The 22,451-nt window shown below is 46.6% G+C and overlaps 1 protein-coding gene across 1 annotated transcript in view; it reads right to left on the bottom strand.

The window, feature by feature from the left end:
- LOC140898583 (scavenger receptor cysteine-rich type 1 protein M130-like) overlaps positions 1 to 22,451 on the bottom strand; it is an 84,394-nt gene that overhangs the window by 37,227 nt on the left and 24,716 nt on the right. The window contains exons 2-3 of the mRNA XM_073312584.1: positions 18,541 to 18,855; positions 16,502 to 16,816 (exon numbers count right to left, since the gene is read on the bottom strand). Coding sequence (XP_073168685.1) covers positions 16,502 to 16,816; positions 18,541 to 18,855 — 630 coding nt within the window. The remainder of the gene's footprint in view (positions 1 to 16,501; positions 16,817 to 18,540; positions 18,856 to 22,451) is intronic.

Genomic DNA, 22,451 nt, shown 5'->3' with positions numbered 1-22,451 from the left:
GCAGGGAAGGTACTGCCAAGAATGACCTTAAGCGGATCACTGCGGACTATGTGGCTCTAGGGAGAAGGATAAAGGAGTTGGAGGCGCAAGTGGTGTTCTCGTCCATCCTCCCCGTGGAAGGAAAAGGCCTAGGTAGGGAGCGTCGAATCGTGGAAGTCAATGAATGGCTACGCAGGTGGTGTCGGAGAGAAGGCTTTGGTTTCTTTGACCATGGGATGGTGTTCCATGAAGGAGGAGTGCTGGGCAGAGACGGGCTCCATCTTACGAAGAGAGGGAAGAGCATCTTTGCCAGCAGGCTGGCTAACATAGTGAGGAGGGCTTTAAACTAGGTTCATCGGGGGAAGGAGACCAAAGCCCTGAGGTAAGTGGGAAAGCGGGATACCGGGAGGAAGCACAGGCAGGAATGTCTGTGAGGGGAGGGCTCCTGCCTCATACTGGGAATGAGGGGCGATCAGCAGGTTATCTCAAGTGCTTATATACCAATGCACAAAGCCTTGGAAACAAGCAGGGAGAACTGGAGGTCCTGGTGATGTCAAGGAACTATGACGTGATCGGAATAACAGAGACTTGGTGGGATAACTCACATGACTGGAGTACTGTCATGGATGGTTATAAACTGTTCAGGAAGGACAGGCAGGGCAGAAAAGGTGGGGGAGTAGCCCTGTATGTAAGGGAGCAGTATGACTGCTCAGAGCTCCGGTACGAAACTGCAGAAAAACCTGAGTGTCTCTGGATTAAGTTTAGAAGTGTGTGCAACAAGAGTGATGTAGTGGTGGGAGTCTGCTATAGACCACCGGACCAGGGGGATGAGGTAGATGAGGCTTTCTTCCGGCAGCTCACGGAAGCTACTAGATCGCATGCCCTGATTCTCATGGGTGACTTTAATTTTCCTGATATCTGCTGGGAGAGCAATACAGCGGCGCATAGACAATCCAGGAAGTTTTTGGAAAGCGTAGGGGACAATTTCCTGGCGCAAGTGCTAGAGGAGCCAACTAGGGGGGGCGCTTTTCTTGACCTGCTGCTCACAAACCGGGTAGAATTAGTGGGGGAAGCAAAAGTGGATGGAAATCTGGGAGGCAGTGACCATGAGTTGGTTGAGTTCAGGATCCTGACGCAGGGAAGAAAGGTAAGCAGCAGGATACGGACCCTGGACTTCAGGAAAGCAGACTTCGACTCCCTCAGGGAACGGATGGCCAGGATCCCCTGGGGGACTAACTTGAAGGGGAAAGGAGTCCAGGAGAGCTGGCTGTATTTCAAGGAATCCCTGTTGACGTTACAGGGACAAACCATCCCGATGAGTCGAAAGAATAGTAAATATGGCAGGCGACCAGCTTGGCTTAATGGTGAAATCCTAGCGGATCTTAAACATAAAAAAGAAGCTTACAAGAAGTGGAAGGTTGGACATATGACCAGGGAAGAGTATAAAAATATTGCTCGGGCATGTAGGAATGTTATCAGGAGGGCCAAATCGCACCTGGAGCTGCAGCTAGCCAGAGATGTCAAGAGTAACAAGAAGGGTTTCTTCAGGTATGTTGGCAACAAGAAGAAAGCCAAGGAATGTGTGGGCCCCTTACTGAATGAGGGAGGCAACCTAGTGACAGAGGATGTGGAAAAAGCTAATGTACTCAATGCTTTTTTTGCCTCTGTTTTCACTAACAAGGTCAGCTCCCAGACTGCTGCGCTGGGCATCACAAAATGGGGAAGAGATGGCCAGCCCTCTGTGGAGATAGAGGTGATTAGGGACTATTTAGAAAAGCTGGACGTGCACAAGTCCATGGGGCCGGACGAGTTGCATCCGAGAGTGCTGAAGGAATTGGTGGCTGTGATTGCAGAGCCATTGGCCATTATCTTTGAAAACTCGTGGCGAACCGAGGAAGTCCCGGATGACTGGAAAAAGGCTAATGTAGTGCCAATCTTTAAAAAAGGGAAGAAGGAGGATCCTGGGAACTACAGGCCAGTCAGCCTCACTTCAGTCCCTGGAAAAATCATGGAGCAGGTCCTCAAAGAATCAATCCTGAAGCACTTGCATGAGAGGAAAGTGATCAGGAACAGCCAGCATGGATTCACCAAGGGAAGGTCATGCCTGACTAATCTAATTGCCTTTTATGATGAGATTACTGGTTCTGTGGATGAAGGGAAAGCAGTGGATGTATTGTTTCTTGACTTTAGCAAAGCTTTTGACACGGTCTCCCACAGTATTCTTGTCAGCAAGTTAAGGAAGTATGGGCTGGATGAATGCACTACAAGGTGGGTAGAAAGCTGGCTAGATTTTCGGGCTCAACGGGTAGTGATCAATGGCTCCATATCTAGTTGGCAGCCGGTATCAAGTGGAGTACCCCAAGGGTCGGTCCTGGGGCCGGTTTTGTTCAATATCTTCATAAATGATCTAGAGGATGGTGTGGATTGCACTCTCAGCAAATTTGCGGATGATACTAAACTGGGAGGAGTGGTAGATACGCTGGAGGGGAGGGATAGGATACAGAAAGACCTAGACAAATTGGAGGATTGGGCCAAAAGAAATCTGATGAGGTTCAATAAGGATAAGTGCAGGGTCCTGCACTTAGGACGGAAGAACCCAATGCACAGCTACAGACTAGGGACCGAATGGCTAGGCAGCAGTTCTGCGGAAAAGGACCTAGGGGTGACAGTGGACGAGAAGCTGGATATGAGTCAGCAGTGTGCCCTTGTTGCCAAGAAGGCCAATGGCATTTTGGGATGTATAAGTAGGGGCATAGCGAGCAGATCGAGGGATGTGATCGTTCCCCTCTATTCGACATTGGTGAGGCCTCATCTGGAGTACTGTGTCCAGTTTTGGGCCCCACACTTCAAGAAGGATGTGGATAAATTGAAGAGAGTCCAGCGAAGGGCAACAAAAATGATTAGGGGACTGGAACACATGATTTATGAGGAGAGGCTGAGGGAACTGGGATTGTTTAGTCTGCAGAAGAGAAGAATGAGGGGGGATTTGATAGCTGCTTTCAACTACCTGAAAGGGGTTTCCAAAGAGGATGGCTCTAGACTGTTCTCAATGGTAGCAGATGACAGAACGAGGAGTAATGGTCTCAAGTTGCAGTGGGGAAGGTTTAGATTGGATATTAGGAAAAACTTTTTCACTAAGAGGGTGGTGAAACACTGGAATGCGTTACCTAGGGAGGTGGTAGAATCTCCTTCCTTAGAGGTTTTTAAGGTCAGGCTTGACAAAGCCCTGGCTGGGATGATTTAACTGGGAATTGGTCCTGCTTTGAGCAGGGGGTTGGACTAGATGACCTTCTGGGGTCCCTTCCAACCCTGATATTCTATGATTCTATGATTCTAAGGGGTCTGGGTTTGCTCCTCACTCTGAGTCCCAGCCCCTCTCAACCCCTGCGGGTTTCTTACCCTTGTCCATTTTAGGTGCGGTTACCCTCGGTCCTTAGGTGTTGGGGGGAAGGGGTCCCCCTGTCCCGTTGGGGCAGGGTCTCCCTTACTTCAATTCTCAGGTCTTCCAAATCTCTAAACACACCTCCAAGCTCCAGTCCTCTCTCCTTCCTTCTCCTCCTCTGACTGCCTGAAGCAGGAGGTTTTATTAGGTTCCTGACAGGGTTTAATTGACCACAGGTGCTCCAATTAATCTGTAGCAACCCTCTCTAGTCTACGGGGAACCACGCCTTAATTAGCCTAGGGCTTATATTTCCCCTCGACCACTCTACCACTGCTCCTTGGCCCTCCTGTATCACAATATGTATAGTTGGGATTATGTTTTCCAAGGTGCATTACTTTGCCTTTATCAACACTGATTTTCATCTGCCATTTTCATAGATTCATAGATATTTAGGTCAGAAGGGACCATTATGATCATCTAGTCTGACCTCCTGCACAACGCAGGCCACAGAATTTCACCCACCACTCCTGCGAAAAACCTCTCACCTATGTCTGAGCTATTGAAGTCCTCAAATCGTGGTTTAAAGACTTCAAGGAGCAGAGAATCCTCCAGCAACTGACCCGTGCCCCATGCTACAGAGGAAGTCGAAAAACCTCCAGGGCCTCTTCCAATCTGCCCTGGAGGAAAATTCCTTCCCGACCCCAAATATGGCAATCAGCTAAACCCTGAGCATATGAGCAAGATTCACCAGCCAGATACTACAAAAAATTCTTTCCTGGGTAACTCAGATCCCACCCCATCTAATATCCCATCACAAGCCAGTGAGCCTATTTACCATAAATATTTAATTACCAAAACCATGTTATCCCATCATACCATCTCCTCCATAAACTTATCGAGTTTAATCTTAAAGCCAGATAGATCTTTTGCCCCCACTGCTTCCCTTGGAAGGCTATTCCAGAACTTCACTCCTCTGATGGTTAGAAACCTTCATCTAATTTCAAGTCTAAACTTCCCTTTCAAGTCTAAACAAGTCTGAACACCTCACCATCCAACACCCCCATGAACAGGGAAGTGCTGAGGCTGTCTCCACTGCACAGAGGGGGAGTGAGGTGCAGGGAGCTGGAGGCTTACCTGGGAAGCCTGTGGCTGAGCAGGGTTTTGAATCCCAGTCCCAGATTAGTGCTCTGGACTGCTGGACAATTCCCTGCGCGCGCACGTTCATTGGGCCTGTGACCTTTGGAGCAACCTCCTTCAGGCTGCACAAAGAGCCTGGCTCTGCTTCCATCACACTGCATACTCCTGCTGAATTCAGTGGAAGCAGGACCAAGGTGAGTGGCTTAGTGGCTTGTTGGGCCATGCACTGCAGGCTGTTCCCCGAACAGGAGCTCTGTGCAGACTAGGGAAATGACTAGGCTCTCCAGCTGGCTGCGTAAAGGGTCTGATCCAAATAAGAACGATCTAGAAGGCAAGTGGGTTTCCTCTGTCAAGCACAGGAGGGTCTCCAGGCAGAATGGCTTCAGAGGGGAGCTAGTTAGTTAGCATGTGGGAAGACTGAAAGCAGAAAATGCTATTACTTGGTTGCTGCTGCCCCTGAAAGAGCAAAACACAGAGCCAGGGGCTACGCAGAGAACAAAGAGCATAAGAGACGAATGCAGACAGGGAGAGCCCAAAATATAGCATGCTGCATGTGGGGAAGAGAAGAATGCAGAAGAGAAGAATTAGGGGGGATTTGATAGCTGCTTTCAACTACCTGAAAGGGGGTTCCAAAGAGGATGGCTCTAGACTGTTCTCAATGGTAGCAGATGACAGAACGAGGAGTAATGGTCTCAAGTTGCAGTGGGGGAGGTTTAGATTGGATATTAAGAAAAACTTTTTCACTAAGAGGGTGGTGAAACACTGGAATGCGTTACCTAGGGAGGTGGTAGAATCTCCTTCCTTAGAGGTTTTTAAGGTCAGGCTTGACAAAGCCCTGGCTGGGATGATTTAACTGGGAATTGGTCCTGCTTTGAGCAGGGGGTTGGACTAGATGACCTTCTGGGGTCCCTTCCAACCCTGATATTCTATGATTCTGTGATTCTATGATTCCCGATGGCCAGTTTATATCCATTTGTTCTTGTGTCCACATTGGTATTGAGCTTAAATAATTCCTCTCCCTCTCTGGTATTTATCCCTCTGATATATTTATAGAGAGCAATCATATCTCCCCTCAGCCTTCTTTTAGTTAGGCTAAACAAGCCAAGCTCCTTGAGTCTCCTTTCATAAGACAAGTTTTCCATTCCTCAGATCATCCTAGTAGCCCTTCTCTGTACCTGTTCCAGTTTGAATTCATCCTTCTTAAAAATAGGAGACCAGAACTGCACACAGTATTCCAGGTGAGGTCTCACCAGTGCCTTGTATAACAGTACTAAAACCTCCTTATCCCTACTGGAAATACCTCTCCTGATGCATCCCAGGACCACATTAGCTTTTTTCACAGCCATATCACATTGGCAGCTCATAGTCATCCTATGATCAACCAATACTCCAAGGTCCTTCTCCTTCTCCGTTACTTCTAATTGATGCGTCCTCAGCTTATAACTAAAATTCTTGTTATTAATCCCTAAATGCATGACCTTACACTTCTCACTATTAAATTTCATCCTATTACTATTACTCCAGTTTACAAGGTCATCCAGATCCTCCTGTAGGATATCCCTGTCCTTCTCTAAATTGGCAATACCTCCCAGCTTTGTATCATCCGCAAACTTTATTAGCACACTCCCACTTTTTGTGCTGAGGTCAGTAATAAAAAGATTAAATAAGATTGGTCCCAAAACTGATCCTTGAGGAACTCCACTGGTAACCTCCCTCCAGCCTGACAGTTCACCTTTCAGTAGGACCCGTTGTAGTCTCCTCTTTAACCAATTCCTTATCCACCTTTCAATTTTCCTATTGATCCCCATCTTACCCAATTTAACTAATAATTCCCCATGTGGCACAGTATCAAACGCCTTACTGAAATCTAGGTAAATTAGATCCACTGCGTTTCCTTTGTCTAAAAAATCATGTAGGAGAGCAGGTTGGTTTGGCACGATCTACCTTTTGTAAAACCATGTTGTATTTTGTCCCATTTACCATTGACTTCAATGTCCTTAACTACCTTCTCCTTCAAAATTTTTTCCAAGACTTTGCATACTACAGATGTCAAACTAACAGGCCTATAGTTACCTGGATCACTTTTTTTCCCTTTCGTCTTAAAAATAGGAACTATGTTAGCAATTCTCCAATCATACGGTACAACCCCTGAGTTTACAGATTCATTAAAAATTCTTGCTAATGGGCTTGCAATTTCATGTGCCAATTCCTTTAATATACTTGGATGAAGATTATCTGGGCCCCCCGATTTAGTCCCATTAAGCTGTTTGAGTTTCGCTTCTACCTCAGATATGGTAATATCTACCTCCATATCCTCATTCCCATTTGTCATGCTACCATTATCCCTCTTTAGTCTTATTAAAGACTGAGGCAAAGTATTAGTTCAGATATTGGGCCATGCCTAGATTATCCTTAACCTCCACTCCATCCTCAGTGTTTAGCGGTCCCACTTCTTCTTTCTTTGTTTTCTTCTGATTTATATGGCTATAGAACCTTTAACTATTGGTTTTAATTCCCTTGGCAAGGTCCAACTCTACCTGACTTTTAGCCTGTCTCACTTTATCCCTACATGTTTTGACCTCAATAAGGTAGCTTTCCTTGCTGATCCCTCCCATCTTCCACTCCCTGTATGCTTTCTGCTTTTTCTTAATCACCTCTCTGAGATGCTTCTCATCCAATTTAGTCTACAACTCCTGCCTATGAATTTTTTCCTTTCTTGGGATGCAGGCTTCCAATAGCTTCTGCAGCTTTGATTTAAAATAATCCCAGGCCTCCTCTACCGTTAGATCCATAAATTCTTCAGTCCAATCCACTTCCCTAACTAATTTCCTTAATTTTTGAAAGTCAGCCCTTTTGAAATCAAAAACCCTAGTCGCAGATTTATTTTTGTTTATCTTTCCATTCAGTTTGAACTGAATTAGCTCATGATCACTTGAACCAAGATTATCCCCTATAACCATTTCTTCTATGAGGTCCTCACTACTCACCAAAACCAAATCTAAAATGGCATCCCCTCTAGTCGGTTAGGCAACTACTTGATGAAGGAATCCATCAGCTATCGCATTTTGTAGCCCAGTCATCCAGTTTTGTGAGATCCCTTTGTAACTCTTCTCAGTCCGCTTTGGACTTAACTATCTTGAGTGGTTTTGTATCATCAGCAAATTATGCCAGCTCACTATTTACCCTTTTTTCCAGATCATTTATGAATGTGTTGCATAGTACTGATCCCAGTACAGACCTCTGGGGGACACTACTATTTACCTCTCTCCATTCTGAAAACTGACCATTTATTCCTACTCTTTGTTTCCTATCTTTTAACCAGTTACCAATCCATGAGAGGACCTTCCCTCTTATCTCATGACAGCTTATCATAGAATATCAGGATTGGAAGGGACCTCAGGAGCTCATCTAATCCAACCCCCTGCTCAAAGGAGGACCAATCCCCAACTAAATCATCTCAGCCAGGGCTTTCTCAAGCCTGACCTTAAAAATATCTAAGGAAGGAGATTCCACCACCTCCCTAGGTAACGCATTCCAGTGTTTGACTACCCTCCTAGTGAAAAAGTTTTTCCTAATATCCAACCTAAACCTCCCCCACTGCAACTTGAGACCATTACTCCTTGTTCTCAGTAGTAGCAGATGACAGAACAGTCTAGATCCATCCTCTTTGGAACCCCCTTTCAGGTAGTTGAAAGCAGCTATCAAATCCCCCCTCATTCTTCTCTTCCACAGACTAAACAATCCCAGTTCCCTCAGCCTCTCCTCATAAGTCATGTGCTTCAGCCCCTAATCGTTTTTGTTGCCCTCCGCTGGACGTTTTCCAATTTTTCCACATCCTTCTTGTAGTGTGAGGCCCAAAACTGAACACAGTACTCCAGATAAGGCCTCACCAATGTCAAATAGAAGGGAACAATCACGTCCCTTGATCTGCTGGCAATGCTCCTACTTAAACAGCCCAAAATGCCATTCACCTTCTTGGCAACAACGGCACATTGTTGATTCATATACAGCTTCTCGTCCACTGTAACCCCTAGGTCCTTTTCTGCAGAACTGCTGCCGAGCCATTCGGTCCCTAGTCTGTAGCAGTGCATGGGATTCTTCCGTCCTAAGTGCAGGATTCTGCCCTTGTCCTTGTTGAGCCTCATCAGATTTCTTTTGGCCCAATCCTCCAATTTGTCTAGGGCCCTCTGTATCCTATCCCTCCCTCCAGTATATCTACCTCTCCTCCCAGTTTAGTGTCATCTGCAAACTTGCTGATGGTGCAATCCAGGCAATCCTCCAGATCATTTATGAAGATATTGAACAAAACTGGCCGCAGGACCAACCCTTGGGGCACTCCACTTGATACCGGCTGCCAACTAGACGTGGAGCCATTGATCACTACCCGTTGAGCCCGACAATCTAGCCAACTTTCTATCCACCTTATAGTCCATTCATCCAGCCCATACTTCTTTAGCTTGCTGGCAAGAAAACTGTGGGATACAGTGTCAAAAGCTTTGCTAAAGTCAAGGAACAATACGTCTACTGCTTTCCCCTCATCCACAGAGCCAGTTATCTCGTCATAGAAGGCAATTAGATTAGTCAGGCATGACTTGCCCTTGGTGAATCCATGCTGACTGTTCCTGATCACTTTCCTCTCCTCTAAGTGCTTCAGAATTGATTCCTTGAGAACCTGCTCCATGATTTTTTCAGGGACTGAGGTGAGGCTGACTGGCCTGTAGTTCCCAGGATCCTCCTTCTTCCCTTTTTTAAAGATGGGCACTACATTAGCCTTTTTCCTGTCGTCCGGGACCTCCCCTGATCACCATGAGTTTTCAAAGATAATGGCCAATGGCTCTGCAATCACATCCGCCAACTCCTTTAGCACTCTCGGATGCAGCGTATCCAGCCCCATGGACTTGTGCTCGTCCAGCTTTTCTAAATAGTCCCGAACCACTCCTTTCTCCACAGAGGGCTGGTCACCTCCTCCCCATGCTGTGCTGCCCAGTGCAGCAGTCTGGGAGCTGACCTTGTTTGTGAAGACAGATGCAAAAAAAGCCTTGAGTACATTAGCTTTTTCCACATCCTCTGTCACTAGGTTGCCTCCCTCATTCAGTAAGGGGCCCACCCTTTCCTTGACTTTCTTCTTGTTGCCAACATACCTGAAGAAACCCTTCTTGTTACTCTTAACATCTCTTGCTAGCTGCAACTCCAGGTGTGATTTGCCCTTGTTTTTTCCTCCCCCCTTCCCCGACGTTCCACCCTGGATTTGTGCTGGAAATGGCCCACCTTGATTATCATACACATTGTAAGGAGAGTGGTCACTTTAGATAAGCTATTACCAGTAGGAGAGTGGGGTGGGGGGAGAGAAAACCTTTTGTAGTGGTAAACACCCATTTTTTCATGGTTTGTGTGTATAAAAAGATCTTCTGTACTTTCCACAGTATGCATCCGATGAAGTGAGCTGTAGCTCACGAAAGCTTATGCTCAAATAAATTGGTTAGTCTCTAAGGTGCCACAAGTACTCCTTTACTTTTGGCATTGTACCTTTTAATTTCTATTTAACTAACTTCCTCATTTTTGTGTAGTTCCCCTTTCTGAAATTAAATGCTACCATGATGGGCTGCTGTGGTGTTTTGCCTGCCACAGGGATGTTAAATGTAATTATATTATGGTCACTATTACCAAGCGTTCCACCTATATTCACTTCTTGGACCAGATCCTATGCTCCACTTAGGACTAAATCAAGGATTGCCTCTCCTCTGGTGGGTTCCAGGACTAGCTGCTTGGTGTTATTGCCCATGTCTGATGTCTGCCCTGCCTGAGGGGTCTTGCAGCACTCACCAAACTCTGCCCCAGCATATACTGCTCTGGGTTCAGCGTCACACCTCGGATGGGTTCTCTGAGGGCTGGGCCAGTCTCTCCTTTGACTGTTCCAAAATCTTAGTCAGGATTCTGCAGGGACTGTCCCCAAGACTTCATATAAGTGTCATGTGAAGGAAATGGGGTTCTTACATGTCACTGCTACTGTGTTCTAAGTTACTGGAAGTTCATTTAATCAAAGCATTAGGACTCAGGGGTCTGACTAGAGAAAAATAAAGAATGGAGATATTCTACCCAAACTCTGGCCTCAGTCTCCAGTTCTACCCCAGTCCCAGATCAGCTCTAAAATGAGGGGCAGTGAAATAGTCACTGGTGCTTGATTAGTCATAAAGTCTCAAATTAAACACTGTTCACTGAGGCAATTCACATCTCTTGGAGCTCTTGTTTCACTGATGTTAATGGAAGCACCAGGCAGCTCTTCACCAAGGAAGATATGACCATTTATTTAGCTGATTAAGTATGGATTTAGGTGCCTAACTTGAGGTACCCAAATATGAAAATGTGTCCTTTTATCTTATTGAGTCTTTGGGGTTTTGTTTTGTTGTTGTTTTTTTTAACAAAAGCTTAAATTATGGAGCATTTGATGCTGCCCAAGAAAAGCATTAGCACATTGTACCCCTGAATCCTCGATCAACCCATCCCCTGCTGATAGCATTAATAAATGTAACAGCTTTATTGTGCATGTTCACACTGCAGGACACAGCACATCCCCTTTTACCCTGTGGCTCTTTACATTGGATAACACTGATGTCCCAAGGGAGGGTCCCTGGGATGGAATATACCCCAGTATTCACACTGTACATACTACTTAATAAACTTTGTACAAAGTATGCCTCTTAAGGTATCATTTGAAAACTCATAATTTGCTGTTCAGTATTGTCCTGGTAAATTATGTGGGGCAACAGTGTATGTGAAGTTATAAGATTCCCCTGTATGATGTGATTGGAATAACAGAGACTTGGTGGGATAACTCGCATGACTGGAGTACTGTCATGGGTGGATATAAACTGTTCAGGAAGGACAGGCAGGGCAGAAAAGGTGGGGGAGTTGCACTGTATGTAAGGGAGCAGTATGACTGCTCAGAGATCAAGTATGAAACTGCAGAAAAACCTGAGTGTCTCTGGATTAAGTTTAGAAGTGTGAGCAACAAGGGTGATGTTGTGGTGGGAGTCTGCTGTAGACGACCGGACCAGGGGGATGAAGTGGACGAGGCTTTCTTCCGGCAACTCACGGAAGTTACTAGATCTCAGGCCCTGGTTCTCATGGGAGACTTCAATCACCCTGATATCTGCTGGGAGAGCAATACAGCGGTGCCCAGACAATCCAAAAAGTTTTGGAAAGGGTAGGGGACAATTTCCTGGTGCAGGTGCTGGAGGAACCAACGAGGGGCAGAGCTCTTCTTGACCTGCTGCTCACAAAACGGGAAGAATTAGTAGGGGAAGCAAAAGTGGATGGGAACCTGGGAGGCAGTGATCATGAGATGGTTGAGTTCAGGATCCTGACACAGGGAAGAAAGGAGAGCAGCAGGATATGGACCCTGGACTTCAGAAAAGCAGACTCTGACTCCCTCAGGGAACTGATGGGCAGGATCCCCTGGGGGAATAACATGAGGGGGAAAGGAATCCAGGAGAGCTGGCTGTATTTTAAAGAATCTTTGTTGAGGTTACAGGGACAAGCCATCCTGATGTGTAGAAAGAATAGTAAATATGGCAGGTGACCAGCTTGGCTTAACAGTGAAATCCTTGCTGACCTTGAACACAAAAAGGAAGCTTACAAGAAGTGGAAGATTGGACAAATGACCAGGGAAGAGTATAAAAATATTGCTCAGGGATGCAGGAATGTAATCAGGAAGGCCAAATCACACCTGGAGTTGCAGCTAGCAAGAGATGTTAAGAGTAACAAGAAGGGTTTCTTCAGGTATGTTAGCAACAAGAAGAAAGTCAAGGAAAGTGTGGGCCCCTTACTGAATGAGGGAGGCAACCTAGTGACAGAGGATGTGGAAAAAGCTAATGTACTCAAGGCTTTTTTTGCATCTGTCTTCACGAACAAGGTCAGCTCCCAGACTGCTGCACTGGGCAGCACAGCATGGGGAGGAGGTGACCAGCCCTCTGTGGAGAAAGGAGTGGTTCGGGACTATTTAGAAAAGCTGGACAAGCACAAGTCCATGGGGCTGGATACGCTGCATCCGAGAGTGCTAAAGGAGTTGGCGGATGTGATTGCAGAGCCATTGGCCATTATCTTTGAAAACTCATGGTGATCAGGGGAGGTCCCGGATGACTGGAAAAAGGCTAATGTAGTACCCATCTTTAAAAAAGGGAAGAAGGAGGATCCTGGGAACTACAGGCCAGTCAGCCTCACCTCAGTCCCTGAAAAAATCATGGAGCAGGTTCTCAAGGAATCAATTCTGAAGCACTTAGAGGAGAGGAAAGTGATCAGGAACAGTCAGCATGGATTCACCAAGGGCAAGTCATGCCTGACTAATCTAATTGCCTTCTATGACGAGATAACTGGCTCTGTGGATGAGGGGAAAGCGGTGGACGTATTGTTTCTTGACTTTAGCAAAGCTTTTGACACGGTCTCCCACAGTATTCTTGCCAGCAAGTTAAAGAAGCATGGGATGGATGAATGGACCATAAGGTGGATAGAAAGCTAACTAGATCATTACCTCAACGGGTAGTGATCTGCCATGTCTAGTTGGCAGACGGTATCAAGTGGAGTGCCCCACGGATCGGTCCTGCGGCCGGTTTTGTTCAATATCTTCATTAATGATCTGGAGGATTGCCTGGATTGCACCATCAGCAAGTTTGCAGATGACACTAAACTGGGAGGAGAGGTAGATATACTGGAGGGTAGGGATAGGATACAGAGGGCCCTAGACAAATTGGAGGATTGGGCCAAAAGAAATCTGATGAGGTTCAACAAGGACAAGTGTAGAGTCCTGCACTTAGGACAGAAGAACCCCATGCACTGCTACAGACTAGGGACCGAATGGCTCGGCAGCAGTTCTGCAGAAAAGGACCTAGGGGTTACAGTGGATGAGAAGCCGGATACGAGTCAACAGTGTTCCCTTGTTGCCAAGAAGGCCAATGGCATTTTGGGATGTATATGTAGGGGCATTGCCAGTAGATCGAGGGAAGTGATCGTTCCCCTCTATTCAACATTGGTGAGGCCTCACCTGGAGTATTGTGTCCAGTATTGGGCCCCACACTACAAGAAGGATGTGGAAAAACTGGAAAACGTCCAGCGGAGGGCAACAAAAATTATTAGGGGACGGGAACACATGAGTTATGAGGAGAGGCTGAGGGAACTGGGATTGTTTAGTCTGAGGAAGAGAAGAATGAGGGGGGATTTGATAGCTGCTTTCAACTACCTGAAAGGGGTTTCCAAAGAGGATGGCTCTAGACTGTTCTCAATGGTAGCAGGTGACAGAACGAGGAGTAATGGTCTCAAGTTGCAGTGGGGAAGGTTTAGATTGGATATTAGGAAAAACTTTTTCACTAAGAGGGTGGTGAAACACTGGAATGCGTTACCTAGGGAGGTGGTAGAATCTCCTTCCTTAGAGGTTTTTAAGGTCAGGCTTGACAAAGCCCTGGCTGGGATGATTTAACTGGGAATTGGTCCTGCTTTGAGCAGGGGGTTGGACTAGATGACCTTCTGGGGTCCCTTCCAACCCTGATATTCTATGAGTCTATGGTGTGACTGACACATGTTCCAAACCCCACATCCCTGCCCTGGCAGAAGTCATGTCTGCCCTAAAGAAAGGAAGGATTGTGTGCTTGCCTTAATTTTCAGTTAAGCATTAAACAGAGGCATCAAGCAGGAAGGGAAGACAAAAAAATTTAAACAGGTTTAAAAACCAGCAGGGAATAACTTTCCACAAAGACACTTTCGCTCCTGGGTCTCAGCTGGAAATGTTTTTCAAGAGGGGGACTTTTTAAAAAGGAGGGACTAACACCCCAACGGACCGCTCTCTCTCTCTCTCCCTGCCCATTGCGTTCTCTGCACCTGAGAAGACAAAAGGAAACTGCCCCTGGAATTTGGAAGAGGGGCCCTGACCTGAAGAGTTTGGTCAGTAACCTGGCTGGAAACATGTGATGAGAATTTTTGCTTGAATCTAGCATAGTTTGTGGAGTTAGGCACTATTAAACATTTTTCTTGTAACCATTTCTGACTTTTATGCCTCATTACTTTTACACACTTAAAATTGTTTTGTAGTTAATAAATTTGTTTTACTGTTTTATCTAATCCAGGGTGTTTAAATTGAAGTGTCTGGGTATTTGATTTAAAGCAATAAACTGGCATATCATTCCCTTAAAGGAATAATCAACTTAATATATTTGTACTGTCCAGGAGAGGACTGGGCAATACAGGACATACTTTTCTAGGGGAAGATCTGGCAATGGAGGTGTCCTGGGGTCACCCTGCAGTATAACCAAGGCTGGCAAGAACCAAGGTGTGGCTGACTGGCAGCAGCACAAACATAACTGGAAGTGACTTACATGCTGGAGGCTGTTTGTGAGAAGTCCAGGTTGGAGGCTACAGCCTCAAGATATTATAAAGGGCACCCTAGGTTAGAGGGTAGGGGTGACACAGCTATTCGTTAGTCTGGACTGTGCCCTGGTGTGTCACAGTCCCCCAAATACAGAGCTCAATCGCACAAGATATGGAGCAGATCCCTCAACTGCCACTGCCAGATCAGACAGGGAGTGAAACACACCACTGAAGGGAAAATTGGGGAAGGGGCAGGGAGAGGAGAAAGCTTTATCTCTAGGAGCTCTCACAGAGACATTTGCAGTAATGAGCACCAGAGGGCTAGGGTCTCTCTCTCTCTCTCTCTCTCTCTCTCTGCCCCTCTTTATGGAGGAATGAGCTCCCTCTCAGATCCTGGCCTCCTCTCCCCAGGACTTTACCTTTTAGGAAAAAGGACCATTATGTTTTCCATTTCCCCCACCCATCCCAATACCCAACCTAGCAGCATGACCATGGGCTCTTTATTCACACAGAGACAGGCTAACTGGCTGGCTGCAATGGATGGCTCTTTCAGGCAACCGTGTGTTCCACAGGCAGGCTGGTGGGCAGTACAGATCCTTTCCAGGCTGTGCTACTAGCGGTGATGGGAAAGGCTACGCACTAGATGGTCCAGCCCTTATTTTATCTCACCCATTTAGATTTGTGTCCTGACAAGATCTTGGCCCTAACAAGAAGACAGTGTCTGTTATCTCTGAAAACCAGATCCATATTAATGGGGGCCACGAAGCCAACCCCTGTTACAGGGCAATAACATACATAAGTGGCGACAACTGCACAAATTCTGTCAGTAAAGATCTGAAACAACACATGGCCCGTATGTAGCATGAGGTATCCAAGTGCCTGAAAGCACTTTACAAGCATTAATGAATTAAGCTTCATAACTATTCGCTGAGGTAGGTAATTATTATTACAGATGGGGAAACTGAGGCACGGGGATTAATGAACAAAATGGCAAAGCTGGAACCATGTCTCCCAGGTGCTGGTTCTGTTCTCAAGCCACCAGACCATGCCCTATCCCTTTACAAATGTAGGGAGTGTAGGAAACGGAGTTCTCAGCACTGGAAGCGCATTGGAGAACATGTACCCCTAATGAAGGATGAAGGAGAATCAGAGCATTGCTGGGACTGTGATGTAATAGAGGAAGAAAAGTAAATAGAAGTGTCTCCATTTATTGGATGCAGTCTTGTTGTAGTCTTATTGGTCCCAGCTATTAGAGAGACAAAGTGGTTGAGGTAATATCTTTTATTGGACCAACTGCAGTTGATGTAGCTTGAAAGCTTGTCTCTCTCATCAACAAAAGTTGGTCCAATAAAAGATATTACCTCACCCACCTTGTCCCCCCATTTATTGAGGATACCTGAAATAGAGTGAGGAATGTGAGAGAGATAATGTGGTTTCCTGCCATCCCTTCTGGCTCCCATTGAGGGGAGAGAGAGTGAAGCCACCCTTGCTAGCAAACTGGAATCCTCTGAAGCATCATGGAAACATGCAAAGGATTCTGAGATGTGCGTTCACAGGAGAAATAGGTGGATGTGGGAGAAAAGAGACTGAGTATCCCAGCTGCCGGACCCATGTTTATGGTATGTTAAAGTCATCAATCTGAATTCTTACCTGAGCACAATAGGCCAACATCATTAGCGTGGGAGCATGTCTCATTAGAATGGGACATCCTGGGACAGTTTGAAAGGACAGTCTCATTCCCCACACACTGGAATGCTTCCTTCCAGATCAGATCATGTCCTTCTCCAAAGTGAGCTGTTCCCAAGGTGGCTACAGCCTGTCCACACCCTAATTCATTACAGATAACTGTAGCGGCTTTGAAATCTAAGTGTGAATCACAGACTGTCTCCCATGTTTCTCCATGTTTTACTTCAACACGTCCTGAGCAGGCAGTGCCCCCTCCAACCAGCCGGAGCTCAATGTGACCTAGAAAGTCAATAAATCCATCAGTAAGCAGGGGTTGCACTGACATCCCATAGCCCTCCATACACTTTCATAGAGACAAAATGAAGGGCACCTTCTTCTCCCAGTAACAGATAGTTTTAAATAGGCAGGAATCCTTTACCCACTCTGACAATTTCTGTGCTCCAGTGATGAGAGAGTTTGAATCATAGAATCATATGGTTAGAAGGGACCTCAAGGGTCATCTAGTCTAACCCCCTGCCAAGGTGCAGGAATTGTTGTGTCTAAACCATCCAAGACAGATGGTTATCCATCTTGCTTTTGAAAACATCCAGTGAAGGAGCTTTCACAACCTCCCTGGACAGTCTGCTCCATTGTCCTACTGTACTTACAGTTAGGAAATTTTTCCTGAGATTTAATCTAAATCTGCTATGCTGTAGTTTGAATCCATTACCTCTTGTCCTGTCCTCTGTAGCAAAAGAGAACAACTTTTCTCAATTTTTTTATGGAAGCGTTTCAAGTATTTGTAGACCACTATCATGTCCCCCCCGTATCTCCTCTTTTCCAAGTTAAACATACCCAGTTCCTTCAGCCTTTGCTCATATGCCTTGCATTCCATCCCTTTGATCATCTTTGTTGCTCACCTCTGGATCCTTTCCAGTTTCTCCACATCCTTTCTGTACATTGGTGACCAAAATTGGTCACAGTACTCCAGGTAAGGCCTAACCAGTGCTGAGTAGAGCAGTACTATCACCTCCCATGACTTGCATGCTATGCCTCTGTTAATGGAACCTAAAATTTCATTTTCTTTTTTCCAACAGCATTGCATTGCTGACTAATGTTGAGGTTGTGATTCACCACAACTCCCAGATCCTTCTCAGCAGTGCTGCTGCCAAGCCAGTTATCCCCCATTCTGTATTTGCGTATTTGGTTTTTCTTCCCTAAGTGTAACACCTTACATTTGTCTTTGTTGAGTTTCATTTTGTTGTATATAGGACAGTTCTCCAATTTATCAATATCCCACTGAATTTTAGCTCTGTCCTCCAAAGTGTTGGCAACCCCCAGCCCCAGCTTTGAGTCATCTGTAAACTTGATCAGTGTGCTCTCTATTCCTATGTCCAGGTCATTAATAAAGATCAATAAAGATCAGCTGCACACATACAAAATGGGAAATGACTACCTAGGAAGGAGTACTGTGGAAAAGGATCTGGGGGTCATAGTGGACCATAAGCTAAATATGAGTCAACAGTGTAACACCATTGCAAAAAAAACCAAACAACGAACATCATTCTGGGATGTATTAACAGTTGGTGCAGTTGTTTTGATTGCCTCCCCCTTGCCAAGTTCAGGTTCATGGCTCCTCTCCTGCTGCCTCAGTGAACTCTAGGGAAAGCTCCACAGCACTCAACCCCCATTGGCTCCTGTCCCAGATCCAGCAGCCACTGTCACGACCTGCTGCTGAGACTCTGGTGAGATACTGGGCTTCTGTACACAGGCACCTACCAGCACAGACCTTCTAATGGGACCACCTGACCTCCACCTGCCCCATACTGGAAGCCTAGAGGATGTTGCAGCCTACTCATCCCCAGTTTGCCCAGAGGAGCTCAGGGAGAGACTGGTCAGCTCCACATGGACCCCAGTGCAGGGCATGGTTCAGTTCTGACTCATCAGGAATGTCACACACATGGGTTCAGTCCCTTCTCTTTCGTGGTGAGTTTTCTATGGGGGCAGATTTGCCAAGTTCTTACCTGAGCAGATCACTCCAGTATCAGCAGAATGAGAGCACGTGATTATACCCCATCCTGGATGTTTGCAGTCCCAGAGAGCTGACTCGTCACCATCACAATCAACTACAATCAGCCAAGTTGGTCCAGATCCTTGTCCAAAATGAGCCCAAACATGGGCGCTGACAGCAGATCCACATCCCAGCTGCTTACAAACCACCTCAGCATCTTCCATGTCCCAGCGATCATCACACACCGTCCCCCACTGATTGTTGTGTTTAACCTCCACTCTCCCGGCACAGGGGCTGCCTCCATCCGCCAGCCTCAGTTCATCAGCACCTTCAAAGAGAGACAAAGAGCAGAGTTACAGACAGCACAGAGCCCCCTTGTTGTTGGTAATAATCCCTCTGGCCTGGACAGTATCAAACATGGGGTTTACCCCCTGCTGCCCCAGTCAGACCTCATCCCTCTCTGCCTGCTGCCCCTGAACCCCTCATCCCTGGCCCCACCCCAGAGCCTGCACCCCCAGCCCAGATCCCATACCCCCTTCCACACCCCAACCCCCTGCCTCAACCCGCAGCCCCCTCCCATACTTCAAATTCCTTGGCCCCACCCCCCAGCCTGGAGCCCCCTCCTGCACCCCAAATCTCTCATCCCTGATCCCACCAGAGAGCCTGCACCCCCAGCCCAGTGAAAGTGAGTGAGGGTGGGGGAGAGAGAGCCACTGAGGGAGGGGTAATGTAGTGAGCAGGGGGCAGTTGTGAAGTTCCTCTGGTGTTATCTGGACTGGTGATCTGCTAGGTCACTCCAATCCTCGAGTCTGGGAGCCAGCCTTACTCTGTGCCGCTGTGAGAACCCCCACTCCTGGGCTGTTCATGCACAGCCTCTGGCATGTAAGCTGTTCCCAGCTATGTGAGTGAGCACTTTTGGCCAGTCATTGTTTGGATTCTGCAACCGAATGACACTAGCTAATATCGCCGAGCCCAGACTCAACCCTACGAACCTCTGTCTTGCAGTGTCCAGTTATGCCCACTAGACATTGCAAGCTTATATGAGTTTGTCAATTTAACAAAGAAATTGATATGTACCAGGCTTGTTATCCCAAGGGGACCCTCCGACACACTTCAAACCAGACGCACTGCTTCAGGTAGAACAAACAAACAAACTTATTAACTACAAAAGATAGATTTTAAGTGATTATAAGTCAAAGCACAACAAGTCGGATTTGATCAAATGAAATAAAAGCAAGAACACATTCTAAGATGATCTCAACACGTTCAGTGCCCTTACAAACTTAGATGCTTCTCACCACAGGCTGCTGGTTGGCCTTCAGCCAGGCTCTTTGATCAGCGCTTCAGTCAGTTGGTGGTGATATCTGTAGATGGAGGTGGAAGAGAGACGAAGAGCATGGCAAATGTCTCTCCCTTTTATCATGTTCTTTCTTCTCTCTTGGCGTTGCCCCCCCCCACCTTCAGGTTCAGGTGAGCATTACCTCATCATAGTCCCAAACTGACCAAGGGAAGGGGGTGACTCACTCAGGAGTCCAACATATCACTTCTTGCTGCCTAGGCCAGTGTCCTTTGTTCCTCACTGGGTTTGTCCTATACATGCCCTGATGAGGTGTGAACTGCCCCTCTGTTCCTGGAGAGTTTTGCCTGGGATTGTTTTAAGCTACAAGGACACATTTTCAGCCTCGTAACTTTATACATAAAACTACAAGCTATAACATTACTATAACAACAATGCTCAGTGCATCATGAGCCTTCCGAAGACACCTGACATGACAAACTTTGCATTGGATACCACACAATCATATTATAAGGATGAACAAGGGGATGCAGGGTGTTCCGCTGAGATACAGAGGGTCACAGCGGGGCCTTGGGGAAGAACGGGGCTAGGATGTTCGGTTTTGTGTGATTAGAAAGTTGGCAACCCTAGCCGCACTGCAACCTTCCCTCCCCTCCCCAGACCACAAGCCACCTCGGAAAATCCTCAAAAACATGACAGCATCTCCCCACAAAGAAGAACCTGGGTTTTTGATATGCCCCATGCAGGTACCAGCACGGCTGAGGAGGTGGTATCTGCTACTCAGCTTCTTGGGTTCATCAGTAATCTCTCTGGAGTCCAGGGAGATTACTGATGTACCCAGGAAGCAGAATAGCACATACCACCTCCTCAGATGCCCTGGAATCTGCATGGGCCACAACAAACAAAAAACTTCTCCCAAAACCCACACCCAGGTGTCCAGCACCAGCAGCAAGCCTCCCCTGGCCTATTATATCTGCCGCCCATGCAGTCAGCTCAATTTGCATGTCCTCCCCTCTTAACTACGTGTTAGATCCTATCCTCACTGTGCTTGAGTCCTAAAAAAAAATAAGTGCCAGAATGCTAGAATTAGCAGGGGGTTGATGTAGGATTTTTGGAAAAGGTCTCTTAAAAAATTCAAATATTTTTAGCTTTACAGTTATGACAAGTACCGGGACACTGTTCTGGCTCCTAAACCAAATGCCAGAAAGGCATTCTGGAGCATTCCAGCACTACTCAAGAGCTGCACCCTCATGTGGGATGTATCCAGTTTCTGTATTAGCTAAATCACAGAAGTAGCATGGATTTAGCTCGTGTTAAATCCTTCTGCTCAATTTTACCTTATCTTAACATGTAAATTACTGACTGACCCCAGGTCCTCAGTCACAGGGGCTCTTCCACCATCTGCATTTCATCTGCTTGTTATAAAGTATAAATGCAGATTCTTCTTCCAGTAGAGGCAGCTGTGCATGCCACTCAGGGGTGTGTGTGTGTGTGTGTGTGCACGCGCACGCACCCAGCACTCCAGAGCAAGAAAAATTTGCTTAGCAATACCTGTCAAGGGGCAGCACTTGCATCTTGTGGCCATTGCCCCTCCCCAACTACATGAGGTGATGATGGACGGATTTCCAATTAGTCACAGTAGGCACATGCCTAGGGGGACCGGCATTCTAGGGGCGCTTAAAACTTAAAAGTGAGTTAAAAGTTTAATTTTTTACAGAAAGCCTGGAGGTCAGCTGTAGGCGGAGGAGGGGGGTACTGAAGATGCTGTGCCTATGGGTGCATAAGGTGTAAATCCGGCCCTGGAGGTAACACTGCCACCTCAACCAACCCTCAGTTCCTCTTTACTGCCGAGGCTGGAGTTGGAGCTGTGTGTGGTCTTAACCTCACAACCTCTCAATCAGTTTAGTTTTCTTTTGTTGCATATAGTTATTAGTATCCTTATTGTTAGATTAGCATTAGTTGTATTTGTTTAGTTTTCCTCAGTGATGCCTTCAATGGGGTTTAAACACAGTCCTTCATGTGGGGTAGTGATACCAATAGTAATCCTCACTGTGATGAGGTATACCAGACCCTCTGAGGCCCCCTGCTGGAGGCCTCCTGGCCCTGCCACACCCCACCCAAAAAAGGAAAGTGAAGAGGGTCCTCCAAGCTGCCTAGAATGGCTGTGTGAGAAGCAGCTAATCAGGGCCAGCAGCCTAGTATAAGAAGAGCTGCAGGGCCAGAAGGAGTTCAGTTCCTTGCAGGTGCTGCAGAAATGTGGATGGTGTGTGGCTGGCTGACGAAGCTCATAGAATATCAGGGTTGGAAGGGACCTCAGGAGGTCATCTAGTCGAACCCCCTGCTCAAAGCAAGACCAATCCCCAACTAAATCATCCCAGCCAGAGCTTTGTCAAGCCTGACCTTAAAAACTTCTAAGGAAGAAGATTCTACCACCTCCCTAGGTAACGCATTCCAGTGTTTCACCACCCTCCTAGTGAAAAAGTTTTTCCTAATATCCAACCTAAACCTCCCCCACTGCAACTTGAGACCATTACTCCTTGTCCTGTCATCTTCTACCACTGAGAATAGTCTAGAACCATCCTCTTTGGAACCACCTCTCAGGTAGCTGAAAGCAGCTATCAAATCCC

The sequence above is a fragment of the Lepidochelys kempii genome, chromosome 1, assembly GCF_965140265.1.
Source record: "Lepidochelys kempii isolate rLepKem1 chromosome 1, rLepKem1.hap2, whole genome shotgun sequence".
NCBI classification, from domain to species: Eukaryota; Metazoa; Chordata; order Testudines; family Cheloniidae; genus Lepidochelys; species Lepidochelys kempii.
This window is presented reverse-complemented; position numbering and strand designations above follow the sequence as displayed.